Source organism: Poecilia mexicana, unplaced genomic scaffold, assembly GCF_051168715.1.
Source record: "Poecilia mexicana isolate PSO_F unplaced genomic scaffold, ASM5116871v1 scaffold_12, whole genome shotgun sequence".
NCBI classification, from domain to species: domain Eukaryota; kingdom Metazoa; phylum Chordata; class Actinopteri; order Cyprinodontiformes; family Poeciliidae; genus Poecilia; species Poecilia mexicana.
In genome coordinates this window covers 16,898,739-16,919,005 of record NW_028263381.1, presented here as the reverse complement: position 1 = coordinate 16,919,005, position 20,267 = coordinate 16,898,739, and the positions used below count along the sequence as shown (strand labels likewise).

General features: G+C 36.5%; 1 protein-coding gene across 3 annotated transcripts in view; it reads right to left on the bottom strand.

The window, feature by feature from the left end:
• Positions 1-20,019, bottom strand: part of sfswap (splicing factor SWAP) — a 54,012-nt gene extending 33,993 nt beyond the window's left edge. The window contains exons 1-10 of one of the 3 annotated variants that reach the window (XM_088011022.1): positions 19,643-20,019; positions 17,526-17,689; positions 13,181-13,312; positions 10,136-10,212; positions 6,711-6,936; positions 6,373-6,473; positions 4,510-4,648; positions 2,515-2,773; positions 2,181-2,333; positions 1,961-2,054 (exon numbers count right to left, since the gene is read on the bottom strand). In XM_088011022.1, the coding sequence (XP_087867148.1) occupies positions 1,961-2,054; positions 2,181-2,333; positions 2,515-2,773; positions 4,510-4,648; positions 6,373-6,473; positions 6,711-6,936; positions 10,136-10,212; positions 13,181-13,312; positions 17,526-17,689; positions 19,643-19,842 (1,545 nt within the window). In that variant the 5' untranslated portion in view covers positions 19,843-20,019. Of the gene's footprint in view, positions 1-1,960; positions 2,055-2,180; positions 2,334-2,514; positions 2,774-4,509; positions 4,649-6,372; positions 6,474-6,710; positions 6,937-10,135; positions 10,213-13,180; positions 13,313-17,525; positions 17,690-18,036 lie in introns of all 3 variants that reach the window. The other 2 variants (XM_014987923.2, XM_014987924.2) reach the window with 2 other exon arrangements.
• Between the last annotated feature and the right edge of the window lie 248 nt (positions 20,020-20,267).

Sequence of the window (20,267 nt, the reverse complement as noted above, 5' to 3'; positions counted from 1 at the left end):
TGCAGAATAAAATGGGACATTGTGCAGCTATCATTGCTCTGTTCAATGAAGAGGTTGGAGAGCATATAATTCACGTACATCGATGACCTCATAGGTACATCTTTTTTTATTGCTTCTCCCTCTCGGGCTGCACCTGTAACTACACTGACAAAATAGCGGTTGTCAACTTGACCAGGGATCTGAGCAATGGTCAACTCACTTGTTTGACCAAAACAAGAAACTTTGTGTTAAGAAATCATATTTGTCCTCGATGTTTCATTTCACATTTGTGATATGCAACGCATGTTTTGTCTCAATGCCGGAAAATATGAAGCGTATCTACACCGTCACCACCACAGCGGCTACAGGAATATAAGGTGATGAGTTTCAAGAGTTTTCACCAAAAACAGCTGCCACGATTTGGGAAACTAAATAAAACCACTTTGTACCAGTCGGGTCTACACTGATTCACTTTTCAGAGCTGGTCAGTAGAGGAAAACGTCACTTAGCAATTATATGTATGCTCCATTGTTCAGCCCCAGAGGTTCGCATTTTGCGATTGCAAAGCAGTTTTTTGTTTTTTTTTATTTATTTTATTTTTTTATTTTGTTTCTGTTGCACGTCAGCAGCAGCAGTATGTGTGAACAGCAGAACGGCAGATGTGGAGAGAAACAAGAGGGCTGGCAAAGCAAAACGCACAACACCAAACATCAACACAGCTGATTCTGCAACTTGCTATTTTTAAGTTCTGTCAGTCTATGAAATACCAAAGGTGAAGACGAGGCTGCTTAGTGAGGAGGTTATTTTTGCACCAACAGTGTGTGCAGAAACATGTGAAAAGTGCCCAGGACCCAAGCAGATTCTGCTGGCTCGGTTATCGTAGTGGAAATACCTTCATCTTCAAGGTAGACGACTTTGCAGTGATTATCAATCTGTACTCAATGCAACTTTTGACCATATCCCTGGCAGATAATCTTTTCCATTCTCTCAGTATTTTTTTCTTTTCCTTATTTAAATATTATGGATCAGGAAGTCTCCAATTCCAGTATGTCAGATCCAAGAATATTTGGAACGTAAAGCAACTAATTTCAGGGTTGACCAAGTGCACTGAATGACACAACCTTTTCTCAATCTCAGAGGCCTACTGATATAAAAACTGCTCATATTAATAATTGTTTTTTTTTTGTTGTTTTTTTTACATTCAGATCTAGCAATAATTCCTCTTCCAGGATTGCTAAAGCTAAACCAATGGCTGAATATGAACATTGTGCTCCAGACAATAATGAGAATTACTTCTAAATACATGGAATTTAAAAAAATTAAGAGGTTACGTAAAGCTAACAGAGGCTGAATTTAACCTCATAGTTTTATAACATTTTTAAAGCAGCTGGATTCATCCAGCAGAAAAAAAAAAAAAGAGAGATGCTCTTTGCGTCAGCAGATGTAATTCGCATCGTTCTATGGAATGTGAAAATGTTCTGGTTGAACTGTCGAAACATGCCTTCACGTGATTATTTAACATCTGTCACATTTTTAGATGTTTACATACTGAGTGCAACAACTACATGGGGATTCTCTGGTCTGCATTGGAAAAAACAGACCTGAACTTGCTCATTGCCAGCTTTGTAAAACTAATTTTATGTTAATCCAGAACATCCTTTGTATTCAAGATCAACAGGATCAACAGCTGACAATATTTATTCAGGTATTAATGAATGTTTTGCATTGCAGTTGCTAAAAACAAACGGTCAATACTGTCATTATTAACTATTTTAGCTATGTAATATTTAATATTACATAGCTAAAGGTTCCCGACGAAGTAAGTGATTAACTAGCTTTATAAAAATCTGTCCTAAACATACAGACTAAAGACTCAAATAAAGACACAAACGGAATAAAAAATGTAAGGAAACCTTAATCCTCTTCTTTTAGACATTAGGTTAATATGTATATAAGAATCTTAAATAATATAGTATAATACCTCTGATAGGGCTTTTCCTTCTTTTAGCAAGAAGTAATTCTTCTTAAACTCATAATAGGCGTTGTACTGATGCCAAGACTGCAGAAAATCAAACCTACAAAAGACAGAAGCACAAGTTAAGCTTAAGGATGATGAAGTAGTACTGGAGTGACACTTTTTTTTTTTTTTTTTTATTACAATCCGATTACACAACAGATTTGTGCTTCATAGAAACAATTACCGGGGATCGTTCTTAGCACGGACGCTTGCTTCGAACTTCAGTCCGTTCCTCGCAACATACTCAGCCAGCTTGTCTATGACTGGCTGGATGTCGGGTGGCGGGGGAATGATGGCTGGCGGCGCCGGTGTGGAAACTGGAGCTTCAACTTTGGAGCTATATTGGGGGGGGAAATGTGGAAGTGCAAAGCAAGTCAGCAATGGGCAACACGGCAGATACACGCCAGTATGCACGTAAAAGGTTATTTTTACATACTAATTTGATAACGTATGTAAAATAAGAAAGCATTTCTCAATTCTATTAAAAAAAAATCTATATATACTCATCAAGTTGATACCTGATTTCTGGTATGTTCACAGCAGCAGTAGCAGCAGCTGGGGTGGAAACCTGTGGGGGAGCTGCAGCTTGTGGTGCCACGGTGACAGTCACAGCAGGTGTTGAAGTGCTCTCACTGTGGGACGAAGGCTCAGAGGAAGCAGGGGCCGAAATGACAGCTGAAGTCATATTGTTGTAGTATGAATTTGCATCTACGCCAGGTGGAGGTGCAGCTAAGCAGTATGAGCCATCTGGAAGCATGTAATACCCGTAGTAGACAGCTGCAGACGAAAGAAGAAAGTATTATAAATACAGTGTCTTTATTTAGATGTATTGGAGTAAACGGGGGGGGGACTGAATGCAGGCATGCCAAACGTTTTATGTCAAATTAAGCATTTTACAAATCACTGTAATAACAGATCTTAGGAATAACCTAAATGCTCCATTTTAAGGACAAACAGCTCAGCTCATTCAATAGAGATGCTTTGATGAATACAACACACAGTTACGCTTTTGAACAGGAACAATATCGTGCAACTAATTTTCTTGTCCAAACAACCAAATAATAGCTTTAAGTGGAAAATAATTATCAGTTCTTGCTGAGATTGGCATCAATAATTTAAATATTTGCTTTAGGCTGTGATTTTGGGGTGTTTTTATGTCAGACACTGATGTCACGATAATGGATGCATGATGAGCTTAAAACATTAATTTGACACTGTACGGAATCATTTCTGCCTCTTGAATTATGCAGGCTTTGCATTTTAACCTTGCTAAAGAGCATGGACCAGTCAAGGAAAAGTCACCCGCTGATGGAGATGGAAATGGAAATGTGCTATAAATAACACAAATGCCACTTTTGTTTTTTGGCTCATTTGCTGTGTTAAAATTACTTTTTCAAGGAAAGTTAAAATGAAAGACAGGGCAACACCAATGCCTCTTATAGTCCTTTCATTGATGATTCAAGTTAAGAGGACAAACAAACCCAAAGGCTTAAAAGGACATCAGTTTCCTGTAAATACAGATGAAACCAGGTATTAAAAACAGCAACCCGTGCGATCCTACAACTCTATCAGAAGGAGGTAATAAAATTGCACATGCGTATAAAAAGGTCGCATTAGTCGTCAGAAGTTTTTTAATCTGAAAGATCTCTTATTGATAAAAGAAAGGGTAGAAATGCAGGGACAGGGATAAAATAAATGGTCAAAGTCAAAGTAGAGACAGTGTGATATTAACACATTACTCACTGAGCTGGCTGATGTTAATGACACTATATTTTTTAGTTAGGAAAATAAATAGTCAAAGCAGGGACTCCGATTTACAAACTTGTCATGCAGCACAAGATTAAGAGCTGATGTTTGTGAAAGGAGGTCTGAAGTGAATTGTAGATATCCATACATATATGGTAGTAGTGAATAGTATTTAAAAAAAAAAAAAACACTGATAAGGAAGGGTATGAGATTCTCATGGTGTGAAAACCTACAAAATGTAGCAGCATGATCTATTCACAAATATTTAGTTGCTATTTAAACATTAGTGTCTTTAATATTTGTTATGAGAATACATAAACCCAAGACAAAAATATAGAGCATGCATCTATTTCATATCTTCTTGTGAGAAACTAAAAAGTGAAGTGCTTCACAGATGAGGGAGGGGCTGTGATGTGAGGTTTATTACACAAGCAAAGAAAAAATCTGGTCACACTTGTGCTTTTTCTGGCATCTTGCAAACCAGGTTTTAGAATACAGGAACAATCACTTAGCCACATTTGCTTTTAGCACGTCAGATTATACATTCAATTAATGTCAGCACCAGCACTGATGCAGGTAAACGAGAAAATAAAGGATTTTCGAAAAGATGTAAAATCTCACTACGAATACAATACTGCACAATGGACTATTTGGTCTCTTCAACGTTATCGCAAATGTAATTTTCACATATACATTTAGCTCTGACTTGACCAGCAGCCTGAGAGCTGCAATAGAAGTGATTCAGTTTTCTCTGTACGTGTACTCACGGTCAGCAGAGTACTGGACTGGTGGAGTGGGTGCAGGTTCCTCAGGAGCGGTGACTGCAGCTGCTGTGCCATTTCTTTCCTTTTGAGCTTTTAGTACAATTGCTGCCAGGGGATGATCTGGGTCCATAACCTTAAGAGGCTGCAGAACAACAAGACTATTAAGGAAAATGTAATATGCCATTTTAAGTACTTTTTTTTTTTGTTCCATTTCCAAATTCAACACTTTTCCAGACTCAGTTAGATTTATGCATATTTGGACACTGAAACTTAGTTCATCTGTTTACTGAAACATGTTTCAATTATAGTTATGTAAGAGCCATGGACATAATGTGCAGACTCTCAGTTTTCATTTGAGGGCATCAACTGGAGGGCCACGAACGACAGCAGAAGTGGATGACTGCAGAATGATTTCCATGGTGAAGAGAAGCCCCTTCACAACAGCCAATCAAGTCAACAGCACTGTCCAGGAGGTCAGTATTTTATTGTACAATTAAGAGAAAACTGCATGAAAGTCAATACAAAAGTTTCACCGCAGGGTGGAAGGCACTCAGAAGCCTCAACAACAACACTGACGCAAGTGATGCAAGTCATTTTTGTAATAAATTTGTCCAAGTACAACTGGGCCAAAATGAATAACTGATATTTATTTCCACTTTGTTTCTGTTTTGGGTTGCAGACTGTTTAATGGAAGCAGAGAATTATGAGAGGTGCGGTCAATTTTACACACTGTCAAAACTGTAGGTAATTATTTGTTGCCGGTCATAACAGAGGCACCAACATCAAATTTTAATATCAACCCAAATTTCCCCATCAGTGCACTACTATGCAAAACTTAAAATTATCACTAGGTGAAAACATTTTACTGTAACAATAACAAAAAGTTTATACCAAGTCTTTAAAGATCTCTGAAACCGGAGATGATGATAACATAATTAGACTGCATTTTCTTGCAGTGTAGCTATGCTATATTGCTGTCTTCCTCAGTTAAACGTCAAAGTTCTAAAGAATTTAGACAATAAAGCCACAAATTATGGGACAATGAATCCTAATTAGAAAATGTGTTCTTCATTTGGAAAGAAAATCCCAGCTTATGAGAAATGGGTGTTCTTCAGCTTTTTGCTAAAAGAATCTGATTATGTCCTCATAAAAAATAAGATATGCTTTCACTGTTGCTGCGTAGAGATCAACACATTTCATGACAAATCACATAAAAGCACTAACAAAAATATAACAGCTTGATAACAGGGAAATGCAAGACAAGTCATCACACATTAGTCTCATCAGCACACCGACAGTAATTATAGGATACCAAGAAACAGTGATGAGGATGCACATAACTTTCAAAAGATTTCCTTAAACAGTAGCTTAAACTCACTATTCAATAAAAAAAATATATAATCTTAAACTCTGTGATGTTACTTTTTTTAAGATATAAAATATAAAGCTATACTAACAGTTTATCGTTGATGGCAAACAGAACATTAAAAACTTAAAGCTTCTCCACCCTTTTCCCAACATGACACATCAACTCACTGAAGAATGTACTAAAATCAGTCCAAATACAACAAAGTATGACGAAACTAGGCAACTGGCAGGGGACAAAAGTGCCTGCCAACAAATAAAACTCCCATTTCTGAGAGTGAAGTTTCAACAAGACAAATTCCCTTTATTTTGTTTAATGTACTTGTTTTTAAAAATGTTGTAGCATCTGCTTCAAGGTGCTGAGGACATTCATATCTTAGAATCTCGAGGGAAAAGGGTTTCTAAAAATACAAAGAAAAAAAAAATGGCCTGGAATATACAATAAAAAAAAAAATTCTATGAGATCAGCCAGACAATGAAGCATCTGTATTCTGAAATTACCTTTGTCAGCTCCTCTAGGCGAGAACATTTCTTAGGCGCAAAAAGACTGGGATGAAGATAGCTTCCATCTCCATCATCATCAGAATCTTCTGAATTTGAGTCTGGCAAGAAAATAAATACTGCAATGATTTTTACTGAATGAATGACACACGTCAAATATTAATGCAGATTGTGTTGGGACTGAATATGCTAAAGTGCTACGGAAACGGGTATCATGGGCATGAATGGCATTAACCTTATGACTTTAATGATGCTTTTGAATCATTTTCCTGGCTCATACAAACAACAAAAATAAAGTTCCGTAGCTGCGGATTCAGTAAAGGATTTGTGAAACTCACCCTGAGACTGGTCCTGCTTGTTAGAAGAGACAAGGTTGTATCGACCTTCCTTCATGGCCCGCAAGATGTGTTTATAATACGGGTTCAGATAGTGGTCAAACCGGAGAAAGTCAAACTGGGAGTTCCCAGCCTGCTTTGCTTTCAGCACGATCTCAAACTGAGCCCCCTGCTGACACACAAAGTTGGCCGTCCTCTCGATGATGTTGTGAGTCTTGATGGTTGCCGGCTGGAGGAAGGGAAAAACGAATTAGCGTAAATGCAGTAACGTAAACGTTTAAACCAATCTTCTCACTTGCACAATAAAAATAAAAATTGATTGCACAGGTACAAAAATAACTTACGTGTAAGAAAATGTGTAAAAGCTGAGCATAAGTTGTATAAGTATGAATTAGCAAGCATTAAGATGCAGCATGCAGTGACAACTGCCTTTTCGCCCAAGGACATCAGGCTTTTGATGTCCGAAACATTTCCATGCCAAGAGCTCTAAGCCAATTGTGATATTATAAAAGAACATTCAGGATGAAAATCAGTGGAATGAGGAGAGATGCTCCAAAATGTGTGTATTATTTTTGCACAATGTGTGCTTTCAGTGATTAATCACAGCAATTACCAAGAAAGATAGTAGAAGTGTGGAAATTTCTAATAGAATAAACATCTCGCCAAGATAAAAGTTAATATAAATATTAGTCATGAAATTGGCTAAAAAGGGTGCCAGCGCCCTGCAAAAACCAAATCAATGCGTTTGGGACACATAAGGACATATTGACATACAAGAACCCTTTTTAAATGTGCAATTGTGGGAAAAGGGTGCAGAAAATGTACTTTTATGTTTTCAATTTAGTTTTTGGAGTTTGTAAACAATTTATTGATTTTCCTCACAATGGATCTAAACTATTTCACTTTTTGGGTCCTACAATGGAGCACTGTGGATGAGGACATTTTGTTTCAATCATGTCATTTCACAGCTGAGACATTTTGTATACACTGATTAATCTATGACTTTTTCAAGCTACTTTAAGTAAATGCAGTTTTATGGGTGGCACAGATCACACATATTACAGAAAAGTCATTTTGGTTTGTCAGAGGTCATAATTGCAAAATTCAACTAACTTAAAAAGATCAGAATGACGATCAGTAGATACAAAGTGCAACACAAACGTGGAAATCAATAAAAAAGTAAAATTAAATAATATAGGATTTGAGCATTGTTCATGACTATCTAATTAATGGAACTAATATAAACAAAAGTGAAATATAAACAGAAAAATGTGTTATGTGCAAAAGTATTTATTAAAAAAAAACTAAAATAAGAACACTGGATAACACACAGAAAGGAGATTTAAATGTTACAGATGAAAATATTAGGTCTTGCAAAGTAACAGAAATTAGGAGGCAGCTTGCTTCACAAAACTAAATCTGAAAACACTAAAATAATACTTTGTATGCGGTGTTGCACGTGGCTTCAGTCAAGGTAGTGAATGTAACATGTTTAAATAAAGTTTTGTTTATAACATTCACCAAATGTGTACCAGTGAAATGCAATTAGAAAGACTATTATGAAGGCAATTTATTTCCACTGAAGCTTTATTGCCTGAACTGGATATTGGGCTGTTGAATATGAACACACCCCATGACAACAATTAGCTTGTTTTCTTTCCTCTCATGCATAAGAAAGTGGGAGTCACTGGGGTTCCATCTGTAGACACCGGATAGAATGAACAAACACCAGCTTAAATATTTTAGCCTTCTGTACAACTGTTTCCATTTTAGACGTTACGTCAACATGAAGTTGTATTCTGCTTTAGGCAACTTACACTGATATGAAAATGTGTGGAAGGATGTAGCACAGGTCTTTAGAGGTAGTTACCGTTACCAAAATATTATATGTGGCAAAATCTGCTGGAAAAACTAAATATAAATCAGGTTCCTGCTTTTCTTGTTTTTTAAGATAGTAATAAAAATATATATTATTCCATTTATGTAAAACAACAAATATTTGAATTTTAGGAACTTGTATTATTTTTTTTTTCTTCTGCCAGTTAAAAAAGGCTATTTACAATCTCAGCAAGATATGGGCCATACATTTTATGGACAAATTAGAGCTACAAATGGCAAATGCTAAAAATTGGACAACTTTCAACTTTTTTGTGTCTGGATTAAAGATACGATGATGTTCACTCACACACAAGGTGTGACACTGCTCCAAATATTAATAATTAATGACCACTGATTGCAGGATGGCTATAAGACATGTTTTTAAAGCGGTGCTTAAACAAAAATCGCAATGGACTAAAATAGTTTTGGTAACACTTTATTTGAAGGGGGGTGAATAAGACTGCCATGACACTGTCATAAACATGACATAACACCTGTCATGAACATGAATAAGCCTTCATGAATATTTATGACTGTTGTCATAAAGCGTCATTCGGTAAATTACGACACTTTTAATACAAAGTTGACATTATTCAAAATGTCTTTGTTATGACAACTTGACATTAACCAGTAAATCATTACTGTTTAAACTTTACCTTTAATAACATAAAATTACCTAATTTTTAAAGTGCAATCAGTAATACTTTTATAACAAATTTATGTCAGTAATGATTTCTTGGTTAATGTCAAATTGTCATAAAGACATTTTGAATAATGTCAACTTTGTATTAAAAGTGTCATAATTTACCGAATTACGCTTTATGACAACAGTCATAAATATTCATGAAGGCTTATTCATGTTCATGACAGGTGTTATGTCATGTTTATGACAGTGTCATGTCAGTCTTATTCACCCCCCTTCAAATAAAGTGTTACCATAGTTTATTTTTATCAGTTTTTTTTTCCTTTCTTGCAAAGATTTACAAAAAGACAGATCGGAAATTTTTGATTTCTGGCCACTGACCACCACTCCACATTGTTTTGACCATGGATTCCTGAATGTTTCTCATCCTTCACTTTAAATCTACCAAGGCGGGTTTATTGTAGGTCTTTCCACTGCAAGGTCCAAATTATTAATGTAGATCAGAAACTGTAAAATCAGATGAATACAACATTAATCTCTGATTGTTTCATAGCGGATATACTTAAAAATCATGGACTCCAAACTGTAGAAATGTACAGGTAAAATAGATTTCAAATAAACTGTCACCACTCACAATTACTCTGTTCTCACTGTACAGGTCAATGTCATTCTATTTACAAAATCTCAAGTGGCTTCAAGTTCATTTTCAATTCACTTCAATTACAAACATTCATATAATAACAAAATGGCCATGGTTGTAAAACTGAAGAACACAGTAAAGCAAGAATGTTGTGTGTTGCAGCACCTCACCTTAAAAGAAACATAGAGCCTTCATAAATACTGTATATATGTATATGACTACAATAGGCTACACTAGCCACGAGGCAGCAGATATATTTGCACTCACCAGCTCCACATCTGGTGGGATAGCAAGTCCTGGGGGGGCAACAAATGGTTCTTCACTTTCCTCAGGCTCTGCTTCCTCTGTGTGCGTGTGAAAAGAAAATGGAATAAAAACATTGAGAATCCTTCTTATTTATCCTTTGAAACAAAATTAAAATCTGATACAAGATTTCAACAAGGTTCACACAAGGAAAGCAGAGAACACAGAATTTCAGAAAAATCTAAAAAATGAATAAGACACTTTTCTTCTGTCATTCTCTTCACTTCAGGAATATATCACAGTGAAATACCACCCTAGCCTTCACCTTCATCTTGATAACAACACAGAGGTCAGACAGAGACGAGATTAAATTTTTCATGTAGTACTGTAGGGAGTTTGCGGAATGATAAAGGGGCTCTTTAATTTAATACAAAGCCACAAAGAGCTGTAAAAAAAAAACCTCAAACTTTCTGCCAGACCAAGGGATTTCATTTGCCTGGACACTTGTACCCATGGGTACGATCTTTAAATTAGCTTTTGACAAGGTTGAATACTATTCATTCCATCACATGTCAAATCTCTGATCAGATTTAGTGAATATGAAAGCCAATATGAAAAAAAAAAAGTTATGTCAAAAAAAAAATTATATAATTACGGTTTTGTTGTGTTTATAAATCTGCCATACTTCTGTTGAAGAGGGAAGTCTACTCAACTGAGACAGTGAGAAAGCAAATAGATTTAAAGCAAATCATCCAATAAAGATCTTAATTTTTAAAGGAAATTAAATCAAGTAGAGTGTTATGAAATGACTGCCAAGTAATGGAGATTTTCCAGCGATGCCTGCAGTAACCCATTAGTTGTATTTTGACAGAGAGCATATAAATTACACCGATATTAACCTTCTAGCGGGTTTGGCTTTCACTCAGGGACATAAAATAGGGCTAATGATCTTATTTATAATATCATTGTCTGCATCTGTTGCTGTCAACTACTTCTTTGAGGGTACTATTATGAGAAGGGTCTGTGCTTATTTTAATAAATCAGCATTTTTGATAATGTCAGTGATGTGCTTCAACTCAGCCACCTGAGCCACACAGGCCTTTTCCCAAAAGGCAAATTCAAATATTGGCATTTTCAGCAGACCTTTTAATACCACTGTTCAACAAATGTTCCTTGAAGAGAATATAAAGCATCACTGCTTACCCGTCAGCCTATTGGAAATGCCTCCAGCAGCCACTACATCAAATATGTAAATTGGAGGAGTGCACCAGAGACTACTTTTTTCCCCCCAAACTTTGTGAAGTTCAATTTCAATTTTAGGCCATTGGGCCTTGTGATGAAAGTTATTTTAAAGGCATATTAATTTTCCCGCCATCAATTTGTATCTATTACTTCAATGTTCTTCATTTAATTGGACATGTGAACTTTTTTTTTTTTTTCAAATCTAATGGAGCACAGTCAGTCAGTTGGCTCAAAAGAGAATCTTACTTTATGTTCATGCTTATTACATAATAGATTTTAAGATGTATTGATCACCAACAAAGTGCTACATGGTTGGGCTGTTATCCTTTTACAACACAACCCTGAAAAGCATTCAGGTTTCCTATCAAAAAGCTACCTTGCACACATAATCCATACAGAGGCAAATCCAGGCGTAAGAAGTTACATTGTGGTTGGGGAAGTAAAGCTGACTGAGGCAGTGAGAGGCCATGTAGTGCAATGTTTGCTGAATATACTAAAATGCTTTTATGTTTGCTGGCAAAAATTAACTCAAATTATTCAACAATCCCAGAAGCAATTTTTTGAATAGGAATGAACGGGCACAAGCTTGGAAGATAATCTGCTGGGCAGCCAATGATTGATCATTCCCACATCTACTGGATCTGTCCTAATCTAGACCTTCAGAAAGGATGTAGCCTCAGTCGTTGCAGAAATCACAGGTTCTCCTGCAATATAACATTCCAATATGCTCATATAATATATCTTCTGCATACCTCTGAAGATTTAAGTAAGGATGATGCACTGCTTTTAAAGGTTATGCTGGCAGCAACTAAGAAAGCCATTACCAAACAGTGGCTATAAAGAACAGCTCTGCACCTCTTCTCTTTATTACCATCATTAAACACACCGAAGTATTAGAGCAAAATAACTCACTGTTTCCTGCTACAAAGCGACCCATTATGGGATGATTGGGAAAACGCTCTTCCCATTTTTCACCAATAGTTACATATAATATCACAGTATGTCCTATATGTACAGTAAATTAATTCCATACCCAGAACCGTTTTCTAAATGTTCTTGGAATGGCTGCTGATTGTCTCTGTAACTCTGTGAATGTCAATACTTGCAATAAAGAGATTTAATAAATGAAGTCATTAAATTATTAAAGTTTTAAAAGCATTAACACAGGATGTTTATTTCTTTATGTTCTGCAATAGTTGGGGCTTCATGAGTAATTTGTTATTCTTATGACAATTCCTATTTCTATCTGCTGTATTATGTCTTTTGTCAGTTGATTTTATTTCAGTATTTATAGTGCAGAATATTGGTTAAACCTGGTATTTTAATTGTACTTTTAAGGTTACTTGAATAAGAAAAAAAAAACAGAAGATCTCCCGCAGCAAAAACATTAACACAAGAAAAAGATATTTAATACTCTCATTCCACTTACTTTCTTTTGATTCTGTCAACCTTTGTACGTTGTGTCATTGCCACAAGTAAATATCATTTTCATCTATACTTTCAATTAGAGATACACATACGTTAAAAATTAAAATTTTCTCCCTGTTCGTTAAGTGCGCCAAAAATGAAAAGTCATAAATGTTATATCTGCAGATAGATAAGCAAATGGCACGCATACAGTTTGGGCAGTAAAATTAAGGCTAGGAACATATGCATACATGAGGATAATCTTTTAAAATGAACACATTTACACAGTAGTTTGCATGGGTTATAGTTCTTCAAAAAACAGGACTTAACTGCTTTGATCCGAAAGTAATCAGTATCTGCCAGTGAAAAGCAGATGGGTGTATCTATTCTAAGGATAATAGACCCTTTACAAATTCTCACCATGTTCCTTGTTAGCATCCTCTTCTTCTGTGGGCTGTGAGGGATCGTAGTAGTCAGCGCTGTATTTGAAGGCCACTGCATTGTAAGTGCCTTCGTCAGCCAGGGCCTCACTTAATCGTTTGTATTCTTCCTCTGTAAAAGGGAGAAATACATACAGGAAAATTTGCATTTTCACATAAAATAAAGAGGACTAATTGAGGCCTTGTAACATATTCAATAAGTTACAAAGTCAACAAGCGCAAACTGCTGCTTGTTAAAATTGCAATAGGTAACTTTTATAAAGATATCTGTTGTTACACATTTGATACATAATTGTAACTGTCTCCTGACAGTAAAATTATTCTAATTAGTGTCCCAAAGTAGCCCGTTCGCAGAGTGACATATTCAATTTCAACAACATAGTCTGTGTTGATTATGCTCTCACTGCATGCACCGACAGACCTGTGGCCAAACATGACTGTGATGAAGTTTTAAATACATTTTAATCATAACTTTCATGGCAATCGCAATAAATGCCACAATATGTCATAAATTTTGAGTCCAAGTCACCCATCCCAAATGTACAATGGAAATTGTCAAGACAAAGAGGGAAAATATACTTCATCCATCAGGATGTCTATTTTTAATATTGCTTATGGGCGAATAAATATGACATGCACATTGTGTTTCCTTTCCTTTCTTTCAGACTAGACTTTGACAGGCTAGTCTGAAAGAAAAATGGGTAAAATAAGTCAAAAATATGGGCAGATGACTAAAATTCATTGTTTCAGAATAATAAAGCCTTTACAGAGACAGGTCTGGAATCACAGTTTAAAGGAAAGCTAGTCATATTAGGGCATGACCTTATTTGCAGCATTAAAAAAATAATTTGTTTATTTAGCAACGAGTATTTGTAGTGGTTTGTTCACTTGGATATTTTGTTTGCATTCACAGAAAAAAAAAAAGAACAGGATCAGAATGGACTAGAAAAAGCCCCGGGGAGGAGAGTGGCGGGTGGGTGGGGGGGTGGGGTTCATTGCAAAGTCACATTTCAGACGAAAACAAGAAAGTAAACAAGGCAAACATCTAGTCTGCCTGAAAATAAAACTGGCAGTATATTACATTAGCAGCCTAAACTTGACCAGTTCAGCAAGCTGCAAGCAAATATTGATTTCACTCACATCCCAGGATAACAATTGTACCCTGCAGCAGTAGCCGTTTAGTTCAGACTTGCAGAGTGCAACCTGCTGTTGGGTCAGATTGCCTTCCCCACACAAACAAATCTCTCCTGGTTTTGTTTATCGCTGGTCTGAAAACAGCTTCTTGGTTCTGATGTGGAGTGTTTCATTAAGATAAAACTCTTGCATTATGTTGGAAGTAAAACTCAAAAATTGCTTTGATTTGCGTGTGGCCAACAAAAGCTGCTTTTAAAATGAAAACATTAATTTCATTTATTTTTTCACAAATTACATTCATAGAGGAGGCTCTTTGAAACTTTAAGAAGAGAAACTCCTCTGTTAAAATTCATGACATCTATCAATACTTCTCATATTGACCCTTTACTGGTCAGGTGGGTAATAGACAAAGCGAATGGGGTCAAGCCTCCAAATTCAAGGGCAGAACAGTCTGCACAATGGACCGTCTGCAAGGAGTGTGCATGACTCAAACCATTAGCTGACTCATTCTTTGCTGTCAGTTTGGGCACAAGACACCATATTTCACTTAAAACACCTATGTATTAATTCAATGGCAGTCATTAAGTCTGTCATTCACAAAAAAGTACTTTGTCACCAAAATAATCAGTATAACTATGATGTAAAGCATCTGAGATGCAAGTGTCCTAGACATCCTAAAGTCAAAATGGATTTAAGCATTAGCTATTAAGGCTGAGACAGAGGTGGCCCACTTTAAAGACAGAAGAACGGAGGTGCACAGAAAACGGTTATTGGCAGGACTAACTTTATGTGCCCATCAGAGGTCATGCTAGACTTTTTTGCTGTCCCTCATTTTGACTGACGACGTCAGAATAAATATGTCATATTTTATTTTTACCCGTCAATTTTTAAATGATATTGACATACGCTATTCAGTTGGATTTAATTTTTTATGCAGTTTAGCTAATATTCAGTTAATGAGGCCCCAGTAACTACATATAATACATATAAATTAAATAACTCCACTTGAATTATGAGCGATTCACCTGCTAGGGTCTGAACGCACAGCCTCACAACGACATTCAGAGCAGAAATCTGCACTAGTTAATCAGAAGTCTCAGGTTGAATTAAGCCCATCATATTATTTTAAATATGATGTTACTGCTTTAATCCACCATTTGAGTAAGAAGTGCAACCTCTCCTGTTTTTTTAGCCTTTTTTTACCCGCCCTCGGTCTAAAGAGATGGGTCAATTGAACCTGCAAGCTTTTTACCCTGTGCGTGGTCCGGGCATACGCTTTGATAAGGGTTTTTTGTGTGTTTTTTTTGACCCGGTGAGGTCATCTTTTTGCAATATCTTTGTAATGAAAAGTTTTCATCACTTCATATTCCAGGTATTCCTCAAGAAACATGTTACTGATATCATGCAATTCAAATTTTTAATTTACCTTTTATACATTTTAAGAAATGGCAATGTTTTATGTTACTACCCCATTCTTCCGCGAGTGGGTCCAAAATAACCCGCATTCATTTCCTATGAAATTTAATGGGAATCTTTGTTTCTTACCAATTGTTACCGTCAGGAAAAGATTTTTTTGTGAACCAAACACACTGAGACCTAAGTGTCGCCCCTGAATAATATTATTTTACATAGCAAGAACTCTTACCTATAAGTGTTATCTTTATTTTTTTTATCTCACAAATGTGTTTGTGTGTGTCAATCATTAATACTGTGACAGCGTTATTGTCACAAATCAACATATTAGCCTTCTTCAAAGTTGCCCAACACTAGTTATCTAACCAACTAGCTAACATTACCACCTATTCTTTATTGTGCATCTTTATTATTTGTGTGTGTGTCTGTGTGTCTCTCACACCCTGGATGAGAAAACCAAGAGAGAGAATGTGTTGAATGACATACAAAACCTGTTGATCAATGTGTTCAAGGTTCTTTCTTTTATCATCTCAATAAATAAAATAAAAATGCATAGCTATAGAAATAAATGCATAAATAAATGAGCCAGAAAAGTATAGAGTGCCTTTTCTGGGTCGGGGAGGATGTCCTGTCCCAAATGGAGGAGTTCAAGTATCTCAGGATCTTGTTCACCAATGAGGGAAAATTGGAGCAGGAGATCGACAGGCGGATTGGTGCAGCATCTGCAGTGAAGCAGGCGCTGGACCGGTCTGTCAAGGTGAAGAGAGAACTGAGCCAAAAAGCAAAGCTCTTGATTTACCGGTTGATCTAAGTTCCTACCCTCGTCTATGGTCATGAGCTTTGGGTCATGTCCCAAAGAACGAGATCACAGATACAAGCGGCCAAAATTAGTTTTCCTTGTAGAGTGTCTGGGCTCTCCCTTAGAGATAGGATGAGAAGCTCAGATATCCAGTAAAGCCGCTGCTCGTTCATGTCGAGAGGAGCCAGTTGAGGTGACTCGGCATCTGGTCAGGATGCCTCCTGGACGCCTCTCTGGTGAGGTGTTCCGGGCATGTCACACCAGGAGGAGGCCCCGGGGAAGACCCAGGACACACTGACGATGTTTCTCAGCTGGTCTGGGAATGCCATGGGTTCCCCCAGAGGACCAGGAACAAGTGGCTGGGGAGAGCAAACTCTGAGCCTCCTTACTTAGGCTGCTGACCCAGCGACCCGACCCCAGATGGATGGATGGATAAATCATACACATACACACACTCAGATGCATGATACACATAGCATAGTAGAATAGAGACAGTAATGTTAGCTAGTTTAGTTAGCTAGCTAATTTCAGGAAACGTGCTCTTTTGTACCCCCACCCCCATGCCCACACACACACACACCCACACACATAATGGATGTTAACGTTGTCCATTATTGACATTTCATCATTGTTGTTGTAAAATTGCTGCTGTTGTCATTTTGTTTTAAAAATGTTCTACAAATTGTCAGAAATGTTCTAAAAACTTTTTAAAAAGTGAAAAATTAAAATATGTCAAACATGAAATAATTCTTGTGTGAAATAAAACACAGTAGAAAGTATTATACAAAACGTTATTTTGAATAAAAAAAAGGCACTTTGTATTACACCCAACAGCAGGAAAAACTTTAATCACTAATTCGCCCCACTCCTTTCATAAAGGTATGCCATTAAAAACATAATCAGTCTCAACGATTATTTAACTTTTTTATGTTGCATATTTGAATTTATAGCTGAATGCCAGAAAAAGCATCTTGCATACCTTGTCTTGCCTCTTCTTCCAGAAGGTCGGTGTGCAAAGCCAGGTATCGCTCTTCATCGCACAGCGCCTCAATCCTGGCCTCTTCCTCTGACAGCTGGTAGGATGTATTCCATGACCCACTGTCATACTCTGAAAGGTCATGTAAGTGACCCCGCCCATCATATCTGTTGAATGATAAACAGGATTAGAGTGAAAGAAGTTTAAACAAATAAACATTTTAAACAAAAACCTAGACCTACTTACCAAGATATTTTGATGCGGATTTTTTTTTTTTTAAACTACATATATTCTTGTCTTAAACTTCCTAAGATTAAGAATGATTACATTTCAGATTTTGTTTTATAAGCAAACATAGATTCAAACAAAAACAAGAAATACAAAAAAGAAAAAGAAGACAAACAAAGCAACTCGCCTCTTACCTTACAGGGTTCAAATCCCCCCTGTAACACTCATCATTACTTCTAAATCTGCAAAGAAAGTTACATTCACACAAACCCGAGCACATAAATACCTATCCGTAAGAACCCAAATGGAGGATATATTCCAGGGTCCCTCTATGGCATCTCTCTGATGTAGTTTCTTCATGAAGGCAAAGAAATGGGGTGCTGTTGTTGACAATCAGGGTTTGGAACGACCCCCTAAGCCTAACTTGCTGGGGGAAAAACTGGGTTATGTGATAAAGACACACATACAAATCGTGTACAAATGAAACAAAGGCTGGACCACTGCAGACCAAGATGATTCAAGTAGATACATAGCAATAGCAATAAGATGCATAGTTTAACAAGAAAACAGTGCTGATGCAAAGGTTTGAATCATTTTGACCAGAGGAAGTTATTCTGGGTTGGAATATTCTCTAGGATGATGCCCATCAACAAACTAAAATGTCAAATTGATCACTTGAAAGTTAAAGCAGTTGAAAGGGAAGAAACAATTTGACAGAGTGAATATCATGATATTTATTTAGCAATCAGAAGTTTCCAGAGGAAATTCATATAACATGCCAGTATGCAAAGCTGACCAAAATAGTCCTATTTGTTCTAGACAGAGATGCACCAAGAAAGGTTCTGGTGGTGGGGATTGTCATATATCATCCTGGACAGGCTCTGATTACTGATCAGCCAAGTTAAGATACTAAAAATGTGTGAATAAGACTCAAAGTTAGATTTTTTTGAGTATGTGGCTGAGTGGTTTAAAATGAAATATCGCCAGTAATATCTACAGATGTGATTATACACAACTGGAAATTTGATTATGGAATATAACAAGAAGCTGACTTTATTGTCAGAGTTTTTTCATCTAAAATATAAAGGGGCAAATTCTATTTTATGTGATTCGTTTTCCTTCATTTTGATCTATAGATAGGATTTTACTGTATCTGAAGATTTCAGTGATGCAGAGAAAGAAAACTTTAACTTAGGATGTGCTCTGAACATCAGTTTTATTTAGCAAACATTTTACTCTCAACCTAGCTTATATCGTTCATCCAGAACATGGGGGAAATGTACTTTCTTGAAATATAAAATTCGAAAAGGCGAACTGAGGTCACAACCAACTAATCAGGAACATTGGTGATCAGTAATCAGCTACAAAATCTGAGAGGTGCATTTCTATTCTAGTTCAACATAATAAATATGAATGATAATGGCATTTTGTTTCAAATACTGAAAGCAGAGATCTAAAACATGCTTTAAAAAATGTGAAATTATACACAAACGTGTGTTATAATGTTGATTTTAGTTTAATCTAGAAAACAATTATACGACATAAATCTTATTCATCCATTTTTGACATCGTTTAATTTTCGTACTATAGCAGTTTTATCTGACAAGTTAAATATGTTGACTGACGTGTAGTTATTCTGCTATGGCTAAAGTTAGCAAGGACTGGTGGCATTTGCATATTAGCATGTTACCGTATGAACTACATATAGCATTTTTCAGTTTAACACATCTAAAGTAAAGTTAGCAGACAGAAATAAAGCATTCGGCGTTTGTTTCGGGTCTTGTCAGGCTTCTGCAACATAAACTCTGGAGTAGTCCCTTGAAATTTGAAACAGGCTAACGAATAGCAGAAACAGTTAGCATAATGTTTCAGTCTACGTTTGTTCAACCGACCTATCAATCATGATGCTCTTGTCCCCCATCCATGGGATTAGATGCTTTCCATGTTCGTGGTAAAGAGCCTTTTCGTCGTCTCGGAACAGTTTGCAGGCATAACCAAAAACCAAGAGGTCGGCGTATTTATCGCTGTCGCTCACGTCCTTCTTTACAGGTTTGTTGTTGGGGTCCTTCTTTGCGGCTCCACGGCGATACATCTCGAAGTTACTCGAAAAATAGTTTTGCTAAAGGGAACACTATAACAATAGTCACACGACAATGACTTCCCGGAGTCTAAATGTCTCATATATAGTCAAAATGATTTAGCAACTAGCAACGATTAGCACAAATAGCATTCAGCGTATCGCCATATTGGGAAGGGAGTATCATAACTTTACTAAACCCGACAGCACTTTCGGCTAAAGCGTCATACTTAGAGCAATATTTCAGAAACATTTATATAAAACAAATGCAATATAATTGTTGAATATTTTTTAGTTGCATTATTTTCTACGAAAATGAGTTGATTTATATTACGCTCGTGTTTGTTTTCCTTATTGAATTACCATTCTATGTCGAATCTGCCTTAAATAATTGCTCTTGTTGCGTTCTTCCAGCTGACTGAACAGTGCATCGAAAGCCA